At 32.0% G+C, this 12390-nt stretch overlaps 1 protein-coding gene across 9 annotated transcripts; it reads right to left on the minus strand.

Annotated features, from left to right (window-relative positions):
- Nucleotides 1-2054: 2054 nt before the first annotated feature.
- On the minus strand, nucleotides 2055-8457 carry LOC11409553 (putative disease resistance protein RGA1). Of its 9 annotated transcripts, none has more exons than XM_024785267.2 (9): nucleotides 5179-8457; nucleotides 5003-5074; nucleotides 4764-4901; nucleotides 4246-4328; nucleotides 3660-3797; nucleotides 3437-3567; nucleotides 3284-3355; nucleotides 3015-3184; nucleotides 2134-2698 (listed from the first exon to the last, which is right to left on the minus strand). In XM_024785267.2, exon 1 carries the CDS (start codon nucleotides 8214-8216, stop codon nucleotides 5238-5240), a length of 2979 nt encoding a protein of 992 aa, XP_024641035.1. In that variant the 5' UTR covers nucleotides 8217-8457; the 3' UTR covers nucleotides 2134-2698; nucleotides 3015-3184; nucleotides 3284-3355; nucleotides 3437-3567; nucleotides 3660-3797; nucleotides 4246-4328; nucleotides 4764-4901; nucleotides 5003-5074; nucleotides 5179-5237. The 9 variants fall into 9 exon arrangements, with proteins under 9 accessions (XP_039690166.1, XP_039690167.1, XP_024641035.1 ...); XM_024785268.2 differs by adding an exon at nucleotides 4463-4535 and having other exon boundaries at nucleotides 3284-3567; XM_024785269.2 differs by lacking the exon at nucleotides 3284-3355 and having other exon boundaries at nucleotides 3015-3105.
- Between the last annotated feature and the right edge of the window lie 3933 nt (nucleotides 8458-12390).

A 12390-nucleotide genomic window follows, 5' to 3' on the forward strand; every position in this document is an offset into this window, starting at 1 on the left:
TTTGAAGAATAAACATCCAATGCCTTCAAATCCTTTCAAAATAATCGTTGCTTTGCCTTTCCAGTCTTCTGCAATCTTTAGACGAGTTTGAATCCATTAAACAACTTTTGAAGCTTTAAGTTGCATCTCCTGATGAACTGCAACTTCTCGTAATTCTCAGCTTATGATAAATTTGCTTCTGATGAACTTGCTTCTGATGACCTTACTTTTGATGACGTCATCACTTCAGGAGCACTTTGTTTTCAGGAGCGCTTTATCTTCAGGAGTAGTTTTCTTCAGACGCTTTAAGCTTTCCTTTTTGCTGAGTTCTTTGCTCTTTATTGTTCTTCCAAGACCTTTTTAAGATGACAATTTTTTGTCTATAGTCATGTACACTTGAACAAATATTAGCATATCCAATTGACAATTTATAATACATTGTTATCATCAAAACTCTTAAGGGTTAATGTTAGACACATTTTGTTACAACAATCTCCCCCTTTTTGATGATGACAAACAATAGTATTTAAAATGTTCAATTGTTGTTAATCTAATTAACACGTTGACTATAAGGGTATGAGGTTTGTAAGCTCCCCTGAGTCCAATAGTACTTTAAGGTGAGGTTTGTAAGCTCCCCCGAGTTCTATCCATGTTAATTAAATTCATCATTTAAAAATGAAATAACTCTCAGAATAATCTCACATAAAAAGACTAAGAGATTAGAAGAAGGTCCTATTAATTTAACTTGATTAGAATTAAATTAATGAGGCTCAGAGCCTATAAATAGTATACATCTACTCCCCCTTTTGTCATCAACAAAAAGTATAAAATAAAGACAAAAAGAAAGATATGAGAAAAAATACATTCAGGAGCAATATAACACATGTATATATATAGTGAGAAAAAATAGTGAGAAATTATGTAGATAAATACATTCAGAAGCAATATAACACATTGAAAAAAAATCAGGTCAAACAGTATCTTAATCTCCCACAACGACAGTGTAGAAACAACTGAATTTGGGAGAAAAAAAATTAGAAAATAGTTAAAAATAAAAAAAAATTGGAAAATAGTTAAAAAAAAATCGGTGAGGTAGCACTCAATCAAACAATACTAAAAAAAATTATATGCATCAGCGTAACAAAAAAATAAACAGACGGACATAAAATATTACTTTAAATAATATTAATGTGTATATGTATTCGCGAGGTTGAGGAAAGGAAATAAAAATTCCCTTTAACTCAAAGTAGTTGAGCTACCCCACCCCATTCAATCGAAACTTTTAAGTGGGTATCTGTGCAAGAAGATTAAAGCTTCATGTACCAATAACACTTACTAGCTCACGACCCGTGCGATGGCGGGGCTATATGTTAGAACTAACAAATAAATTTGCAAAATTTAAAATGAATATAGTTTGTTGAAAGATTTCAAAGTTATATGTTAGAACTAACATAAATAAATTTGCAAAATTTAAAATGAATATAGTTTGATGAAAGATTTCAAAGTAATAAGAAATTAAGTTAAATGCGAATTGAAAAACCATTTAGATATTTTTTTTAATCATCAAACCATAAAATGATATTGTTATTAGTGGACCAACTTGGTTTCAACAACATCAATAAGTGAGAGTCAAGATATAAGAAAATAGCGAAAACAACGTGAGAAAAGTGACTTGTAGAACTTTCAAAAAGAGAAAATATCAAGAAAAGAAAAATTCACGAGTTGTTAAAACATATGTAATCTTTTAATTTGATTATTCTTAAAAATGTGCTAAAACATATTTAAGTCAGTTAATAAAACATGTGACATAAAACATGTTTGAGATGAGTTTTAAAGAAGTAATCTCTATTTAAAATGTAGTGTTTTGTACATAAGTCACAGTTGTAAAATAATTGTTGTGTTGGATATGGTGGCCGAGATTTGAACCAGACTCCTATATTTATGTGAGTTTTCAATAGTTCTTGTTATTTTGTTTATCAATAAAAAAAAAAATATAGTGTTTTCACCAAAATTGGAAAAAAAATACCACCGTTGTCCACGAAAAAAAATTTCAATTCGTTTATAGAGAGAGTAACTTATACCATAGGGTAGTAAAATCTAGTAGAGAATCTTTAGATTTTACTACTTGCATTTTCATCAATCCAAACATACATATTTACCAATCATGAACTTTTTTTTTCTTTCTTTTTTTTATCGAATCCTAGTTCTTATCATGAAATATTATAAACAAACTCCCCAGACACAGGGATATTTATAACAAGTTCACTTACTGAACAGATAAGAAACAAGAATTTGAAATAAAACAAGGATGAGTTCTTAAATATATTCAGTGGAAGCTAATTTGTGAAGGTAATCAATATTATATATCCTCAAGCTGAAGTCCCTTCTAAGGATCATTCATGTGTACTGATGATAATGAACTCAAGTTTGTTGAGACTTCATCTGTTGCTTTTTTTCGCACGACTGTTGCACCGGACTATTCATTAACTCCTCAAGTCCTTTGTGGTTGTGTGTATTGCTTAGTGGATGGTTACATCAATGGTATATACTTCTCTACCCCCTTCCATTTAGTAGATATTGTAAAATCAAGGACAACCTCCTGAGGCTTAGGAGAAGCTATATATAACTCTTTTCAACCTCATGTGTTGGATGGATCACCATTGTTCACTGCCTTCTTTGGAGATTGATTTTTCAGGCCAAAATACATTCAGTCCCTTGCCTGTATGTATGACCAAAATACACTCAATTCCTTTATAAAATCTTACCATACATCTACAATATACTATTTTTTTTCTTTGCTATAAGGATGGAATTTTAAATATGTTTGGTGAAAAAATGATATGTGAAGGTAATTAGCATTATAAAGTCCTGAAAATCAATTCCAACCACAAGGAGGTGGAAAGAGTATTACTTTGTTGAAGCATGCAATAAAAAGAAAGCCGACTAAAGTTTCGATATGTATGTTAAAATAAATTAGTTTGACGAGGCAGAAAATTCATGTTAAAGTATTCACTAAGATATGAACTATGCCTTACCTTGAAATTAACCATAACCAGCAAAGAGCTATCAGTTAAAGGAAATTGATATCTTCAGCAGCAAACTTCATTCCTAATATTGGTGTTTCCCCTGATCAAACATGAAACTCCGACTCTTTCATAAATATATTATACATGAAAGGGCTATTTCATAAATGAAGGACCATCACCTGCATATTTTCATGGATACATGTATTTAAATTGAAATCAAGTAATAATATATGTTAAAATTAATACTATAGGAATGAAGATCTATGCCATATCAATACCAGCATCAACGGAAGTGGAGATGCGATAACAATAATCTGACCCATAAGGTTGACAATTTTAATCGATTTCGTCTGAGACAAAATCACAAGGTTCACATAAATCAAGTCTCTTAAAAAATGTCTCAGCTATTTCATATCATCCAAAATCATCACCTTTTATAGTTTCTGTGGTTCAGCTGAAGCATCCTCTTGCTTTCAGGAAAAGCAGTGGACACAACACAACTTGATCAATAACATTGTCCGACACAAACATGGCTGTGATTCAGCAGCATTCCACAACATATCTGACACAAACATAATGAAATAACATGAGTGACTCGACTAGAATCATGAAATAGCTAATACACACCTTCCTAATGAAGAGCTGTATACACACCTGGCTAATAGCTTGAACCAAGAATTTTGATTTGTTGCATTAACAAGCTCAGCATCAATTCTAAAGATATGGCCCAATTCTCACAATAATTTTACTCGTAGACATATTCCATACAAAAACAGAGAAAGCAAGTGATTCCTGCATATAGAAATTTAAATTAGAAAGTAATTTGGGGATAAGAAGATGCAGGGAAGAGATAAAACTAGCATACATCTTCTTCCAGATAACTGTCTTGAGAAATACTTAGAAATCAAATATGCATGAATCAACAGAGTTTAGTGCATGAATCAACAGCCGTCAATATTCTTTAGTACTATGAAATTCTCAACAAAATTCTGACTCAAAGCCATAGAAAGATAAATTCTGAACTAAATTTGTCCTAAAGGATCACCTAAAATCTGTACCAACAAATTATACTTATTACGTATGCAGGTCCACTCATCATGAACTAAGTTTGCAATTAAAAAGTGTGGCTAGCAATCATTGATGTAGTTAACGTCTTACAAATATTGCGTCGTCAATGCTCTAATCACAGTGCCGTAAAAATAAATCAAAATGTTCAAAGAATTATAAAAGGGACATATACCTCTGGAAAACATTGAAAATCTCCTGTCAGGGAGAGAACTCTATCAGGAACAATTGCTGCTATTTTACAAGCTATCATAGATCCTGTTTCAATAGGCAAACAATATTAAAAATAAACAAACAAATAAACTCAACCTAATCAAATCTTAGGAAAAACCATCTGAATTTTAACTAAATCAAAACTCAATAAACACACAAAATAATAACCCGTTGAGTACCCAAAAACACGAGCCTTTTTCCAACCTAAAATGACCCAACAAAGTAATTGTATCTTTTGCCATGATCTTTGTTCTGCACCCAACAATCATTCACCAATATTCAAAACTTCACATTGATGACATGTCTGATGTTTAGATACTGATATGACACCAACCATATAATTACATTCAAAAACTTTTATTTCTGCAAATTATTATCAAAACTAAGCAAAGAGGAAGCCCAACAACATATAATTTAAATAAACAATCTAAAACAAAGAAATAAAGAAGACCAACAAAAACTTATAAAAATGGAATAGACCTTGATTATCAAAATCGCAATCCTCGATACCACTACTGGACCCATTGTCGCTTCCTCCACTCTAAAAGACTTCGTCTTCGTCATTGGGTATGTTTGTTCCATTAATCCCGTTATTTGTCTTGTGTGTTGAAGGCAATCCTAACCATTCAATTAAATCCCCACAAAATCAGTAAAATTAAAAATAAAAAAAAATCGAAAATGCAAATTAAAAAAAATTAAACTATGATGAAGAAAATGACCTGAATTAGAACATTTGTAACTTTAGTTGAGCAGTGAAATATCTTTCATGTATAAAGATTCTGGTGCTCATTCTGGGGGGATGGGTTCCAAAGAAGTCAAGATTGAGAATATATAAAAATATTTTTGAATAAAAATAAAGTGAATTGAGGCAAATAAGGGGAAATAGAGATCTTACCAGTAAAATTGAATTTTGCGATTGTGATTGAGGCAGATAAGGGTAAACGTCTCTGCTTCTTAATCCTCTGTAAACAGTATTTTTGGAATATGAGCTATCTTGTCCCAATCCTCCCATGTTCCCTCTTTGCATCGTTCCTCTAATGTTGGGCAATCAATGATATCAAGAAGCTCAAGAGAAGTGAGGTGTCGAATACCCTCCGGCAAGCATCGCAATCCTCTACAACCCCAAATCTGTAGAGCTCGAAGGGATTGAAGACCTTCCCAGTTTTGCTCTGGTAAGGACTCCAACTCATTACAACAATTGATACACAGAGATTGAAGAGAAGTAAGGTTTTTGAACATCTCCTCTGGTAAGGATGTTATTCCTTCACCACTATTTAGGGTAAGCTGAGTAAGACCACGGAAGGTAGAGATTGACCTCAGTAACTCATTGTTACATTCCCATAAATGGAGGGATTTAAGAGATGGAAGACATGGCAGTCCAAGTTCAGGGCAATCCCAGATATCCAACTTAGAAAGACAAGGAAACATCTCCCCTCTTTCCACTTTCAATAATCCCTCTATGTTTGGTAGGGATTTTAAGTTGAGTTCCTCTAGAGATGGGAAAACGCTCACCTCCATACCATACTCAGATTCATCATCATCCAAGTATTTCAGATTATTCATACCATATAATCTTAGTTTTTTTAGAGATGGTAGTTTACCAAGTAACGGAAGCCGCACAATTTTGTTGCAAATCTCAAGTTCAAGAGAAATTAAATTACTAAGAATAATTATCCAACTTGGTAACGATAATCCTTCATAGTAATTTATTGTCAAGCATTTGAGATTTGAGTGAGGTTGAAGCACTTCAAGTACTTGCTCAGCACTAACCGTAGATTCCTCCTTGTATACCCATGACAAGCATAATTCATGAAGGTCTTTTTTACCCATCAAATTAGCCGCTTCAGCTTCAGATAAACTGCCAACATTGTTTAATCCTTTGATACTCAGTTTTCCACCGAGGTTTAGATCACGTAACTCTGTCAAGCTATTCCCTTTCTCTAAACTAACAATGTACACACTTAATGTTCTTAGACAAGTTAATTTTCCAATGTTAGGAAACATGAGAGACAAAGATTTACATCTGTCAATGACTATATGTCTAAGATTTTGTAAGCAAGCCAAGCGTTTTGGGAGACAACTCAGTTTACGACAGCGTTTTATTTTCAAGATTTCCAGTTTTTGTAAGTTGTAAATTGAGTTAGGCAACTTTTTTATATCAAGAGAACGAAGTTCCAAATACCTTAAATGAATTAAACTCCCTAGTGATGGCATCTGGATAAAGGATGTGCGTAAAACCCGAAGAGAAAGGTTTGTTGGGAAGTAATCATGTTTTTCTTTTGACAAAATACTACACAACTCAAACCATGTTCGCAAGGATTCAACTATTTTGAAAGCATCCTTGTCGAAGGATAACGAGTCGTTATTGTCAAAACTAATATGGTGTGTGCTTTTCGACAAACTAGTCAAGTTTGCATTCTCCAAATACATACATTCTTGCCCCATTACTGATTGAGCAAGATCATGGACAAGATCATGAATCTTGAATGAAATGTCGCCAGAAAATTCATCCATTTTTCTATCTTGAAAGAATGATTTTTGATACAATTCATCCCAAACCATGATGCCAACATCTTCAACCTCCATATTACCCCTAGATGAAATCAATCCATTAGCCATCCAAAGCCAAATCAATTTTTCCTTTAGGATTTCTGCATCTTTGGGAAATATAGCACAAAAAGAGAAACATTGTTTTAGGGCTGCCGGTAAATAAAAGTAACTCAACCTCAAAGCAGGCAAAATGGAATTTTCATCTGATAAATCCCAAAGTTCACTATCTTTAATTTTAAGCCATTCCTTTTCATCTTTCCTTGAGTTCATTAAACTTCCCAATGCTTTTGCTGCAAGAGGCAATCCATTACATTTCTTTACTATCTCCTTTCCTATTGCCACGAGATCAGCACGCTCTTCTTTGTAATGTCCAAATGCATATTGTTCGAACAACAGCCAACATTCACTATCAGAGAGAGAAGACAAACGATGATGAGTTTGGCATGTTCCTGTGATTGTTGCAACAACTTCATCACGGGTGGACAATAAAATGGAACTACCTTTGGATCCACAAGACAACACAGGTTTCAATTTGTTCCATTTCTCTCGTGTTAACCCTGATTCCAATTGTTCATTTTGATTCCATACATCATCCAAAACCAACAAATATCTTTTCCCTTGCAACAATCCTTGCACCTTTCTTTCCATTACAGCATACTCAAAGTCAGGACACTTCTCTAATGTGATAGATTCTATAATAGAACACAAAATCCTCTTTACCGAGAAAGTCTCAGAAACACAAACCCAAATTTTTTTTTCAAAATTGTCACTCACCCTAACATCATTGTAGACCAATTGAACAAGAGTTGTTTTTCCAACACCACCTAAACCAACTATGGGATAGACGGAAAGGAAGTCAGAGTCCCTTGCTTGGGTGAGAAGAAACTCAGCAATCTTTTCTTTATCAACTTCTCGTCCAAACACTTTTGGTTCAGCAATAATGGAGCCGGTTTGGCGCCCTTCAGCTACTTGATCTGGGATTTCCCTAAGAGTTCCACCCATCTGTAGAGAAAACTTGTTCTTACTTTCAGCAATATCATCTAACCTCCTTGTAATCTCTTTTAACCTGTTACCAATCTCATGGCGAAACATGATGTTCTTTGGTTTGAAAGAGGTACATCCTCTCAGTCGACAAGACTTAATCGAGTACTCATCAAGGATATCATCGAGCACATAAACAGCATCTTTGAGGTCTTGTAACCATAGCTTAATAGAGAGTTCTTTGAATTGTTTCTTCTCAGCATCTTCAAGAACAGCCTTGATGCGAACTAAGTTGTCTGATAGCTTTTGAGCCTTTGACTTAATTCCAGAAATGGTTGAAAATTCATTTTGAAGGAGAGACGTCAAATTTTCAAACACAACTCCAAGCAAAGCGTCAGCCATTGTTTTTGTGAAAACAAATTAAAGAGTTGAAAGTGAAATGATAAGATGATGAGAAATTAGTTTAGAAAGAGTGAGTGCTGAACCAAGCTGGAGACCTTTGAGAATAAAAGCAATGGTAGTAGGAACTCAGCAAGTAGGTGTTCAATAATTGTGAGCAAACATTCACGTACGTAGGCGTATTTTCAACCACAGATTTATGCAACTTGCTTGCAAGGTTCCATTATTATTGATTAGGTGTTTGTAGGACGCACATTTTCAATCACAAATTTATCATCGGGGTCCATTATTATTGATATTATTTGTCTCTTTGTTTTCACACTTTGAATCTAGTCCCCACTGGCCACTTTAACCATTAAAACGTGGCCGACAGAATAATGATCTTTGGAGTAATTAGTTCTGGTGTGTGTCATTTACTCATATTTGTTTTGAGAATTGATATTTTTAACGTACATGCAAAGTAATGTAACATTACAAATATAAAATGCCATAAATTATGCTTCTTAACATAAAAAAATTGCTAATCATAAATGATCTACTTCTCATAAAAAAAGAAAAACTAAAAATTCCAAAAATTAAAATATATAACAAATAAAATTGTGGCTCCATCCAACAACAATATTAAATTTTTTTTGTAGCTTTTCTTTGAATTTTTTTTCGTGAAGTATAGTTTAATCATCCATACTTGACCTTCAATTTCAAACATAATCGAATTAATATTAAATGTGTCTTTTTTTTTTATACTATTAATGAATGGAAGAAAAACAAAAAACAAATATCATTCAACCTATGTTCCAAACGTGTCTGTCAAATTAGTAAAACCCAAAAAAATCAATAACATGTTGAAGCACCAACTTTACCGTATCTTCATATTGAGGGATGCTATCGTCAGTCACTTTGACACTCTCGGTTAGGCACTCGCTTGCATATTGGACCACGTCACAATTTTTTTAAAGGCAGTTACTTGTATACCGAGTCCCCAAGTTTAGCTCTTTTTTTTTTTTTTTTTTTTATGTACAAGAAAAAAAACCCCAAGTTTTGATAAACATAACTATGGCTTTTCGCTACTGTTCACAAGTACTCCGTAGTTCCTGCAACCTCAGTAGGAATCTGAACCGGCATCACCTTCACATAACCACAACAACCAGGGAACCAACCTTCAACTACATGTCAACCAAAAAATAAATCTTTCCCCAAATTTCACAAGAGGCCAGGCCAAATTTTTCAAATAAATTGTCTATCTCGCAAAAGTTCATATTCTCGTGCCAATAACCTTGCTTTGCATCCAGTAAATTCAAAAACATAATAAAAAATTATTAACACTCCAAATACCAAAAAAGAAAAATGAGAAACTCAAGTATTTTATTTATTTATTTTAAATGGTTGTATTCCCTTTCTCTCTGTTACCCAAAATTAGAAGTGAGAAATTCAATGGGTTCAGCATACAAAAGAGATTTTTTATTTGAAAAAAAATAATCGCTAAGATGAGCTTCTTCTCATGTTGTTATGGATCTTCTTCTCCAGTTATTCCTTCTGCTGCAACCATGGAGATCGAAGAGATTGGATTAAAGGTGTTTTTGGATCTGTGTGCAACACAGTTTTGAGAATATCATAATTAAAAAATAAAACGTTAGAAAATTCATTACTTGTTCAGCCGGTAACCGGTTCAAGAGATTGAAAAGTAAATGACGTGTCACCTATGCAAGGGAGAGTGACAGACCGCGACTGTTAGAACAACTGCTCCTAGCATTGCTCCTTCATATTATGTCTCTTAACCAAATCTAAATTTAAACTCATGCAAAAGTCAAACTCAATGAGATAGATTATGGGCATGAGCCCTAGCCACCTATAAACCACATGAATAATTCCATTTTATTGCCTCAAACTAATGCATCAGACCAATTGCACCATAACACTAAACATTACCACACCAAAATCAACATCAAAGTAAAAGCACACAAACTAATGCAAAAACAAATTCTCAATTAGAATATCCTCACAAACGCAGCAAGTCGTTTCTCCATCAAGCCATCTCAATTCAAAATAAAATTTAGACAAAATTGTATTCTAAAAGTCAAGAAAAATTACTTCCAATTTCTCTGAAGTCGTGTTATTATCCTTATGAACAAGTTCAGACATTATCTTAAGTGAACAAGTTAAAATATTGGGAATTTCTACGGTACACTCACAAAATGAGATGTACCGGTACACTCACAAAATGAGGTGTACCGGTACTCTTACTTTATAATTTTATAAATTAACGATCATTTTTTATGTAATAAATAGTTATTTATCAATATTTATATTTTATAGAACAACATTTCATAAGTAAAAAACATCATTTCATTGTTTATACGAATCATAGTAATTTTTTTACATATTATCGTAAAAAATAATCAATGTTCTCAATTATGAATGATAAAATTAGGAAAAAAATAATAATTTTATTTCGTTGACACTTTTGATGAATAAAATTTAGTTATTATAATTATAAATGATAAAAAATTAATATTTTTCTTCAAAAGAAAAACTCATTTAACTATTAATTTAAAGAGTGAGTGTATTGGTGCACCTAAATATATTGGATGTACCATAAAATTTGCCTAAAATATTATCTTAAAAGCAATATTCGTAATCACATCTTTATCGGTGTCCCCATATCTAGTTTCTGAGTAATCAGAAGAAGCTTCTTCAACCCTTGTCTATTTAAAAAATGTAAATTATAAAAAAATAAATTGACAAATAAAAAAAATGTAAATTATAAATTAAAACTAGAATAATAAATGAATCACAATTATATATGTTTAACAAATCAACAAAAGATGTCATACATGAACTTCCTTAGAAGCGTCATTTATCCATTCTCCTTAAAGTTGGCTCCTTTTCAGTTTCACGATCTCTCTCTAAAAGCATATTTTCATCATCACAAAATATAATTAGATATAAGTTATCAAGTCAATGATAAATATACCAAAAAAAGAGAGATTTTATATTTTTTTATATTATACCGCGTCATAGCTAACAACTTGAAATAAATTCCTTCCACGTCTACAATTAATAACTTGTTTAGACTTATTTAATTTGTTCCTTTTACTAATTGTAACACAAGTAGAAATACAATGGATGTTTACTTTAAAATTAAATAACCTATATCTATCTAATCTATATAGAAAAGAAATGTCCTTTGAATTTACCATTTTGCCCCTATAAGGGGCAATTTGGTAATCTACTTATTGGTTGAGTTTTTTTTTTTAAATAACAATGGCCTATGAATTTCCATTTTTGCCCCTAACCAATTTTTTTTAATTATTTTCTAATTTTTATATTTTTAATAACTTTTAATTATTTTCTAATTTTTATTTTTTTAATTTTTTATCCCAAATTCAGTTGTTTCTACATTGCCGTTGTGGGAGATTAATGTATCGTTTGACCCGACATTTTTCAAACTTCTCTACATTTTTAAGGAGAAGTTAGGTCAAACACAATATCAATTAAGTACTTACTAAAAAAAGTACTTTTTTTGAACGCATAAAATTGAATGGAATGAGCTTTGACCAGAAGATGTTGAATGTTACTTAAAAATACTACTTTTCGACGATTTATTTCACAAACACCTCTTTTCAACTTACACCGAGAACCTTTTCTTTATTTTTTAATATTATATATATTTTTTAAAAATGGCCTATGAATTTCCATTTTTGCCCCTAACCAATTTTTTTTTAATTATTTTCTAATTTTTCTATTTTTACTAACTTTTAATTATTTTCCAATTTTTATATTTTTAACTTTTTCAATTTTTTCTCCCAAATTTAGTTGCTTCTACATTGCCGTTGTGGAAGATTAAGGTATCATTTGACCCGACATTTTTCAAACTTCTCTACATTTTTAAGGAAAAGTTAGGTCAAACATAATATCAATTAAGTACTTACTAAAAAAAGTACTTTTAGAACAAATAGGTTAAATCTAGGGTTAATATTGCATCACCGGTTAACATTTAGAAATAAGAGATGACATTTTGCATAAATTAAATTTAGAGTTAATATAGTAAAGTCACACGAAAAAATTAGGTTAAATCTAGGGTTAATATTGCGTCACGGGTTAACGTTTATAAATAAGAGATGACATTTTGCATAAATTAAATCTAGGGTTAATATAATTTGTTTAGTAAAATTAAGGA

Source organism: Medicago truncatula, chromosome 5, assembly GCF_003473485.1.
Source record: "Medicago truncatula cultivar Jemalong A17 chromosome 5, MtrunA17r5.0-ANR, whole genome shotgun sequence".
Lineage (NCBI taxonomy): Eukaryota > Viridiplantae > Streptophyta > Magnoliopsida > Fabales > Fabaceae > Medicago > Medicago truncatula.

Coding starts and splice junctions, on each gene's coding strand:
- LOC11409553 (XM_039834233.1), bottom strand. CDS start 8,216: ATGGCTGACGCTTTGCTTGGAGTTGTGTTTGAAAATTTGACGTCTCTC.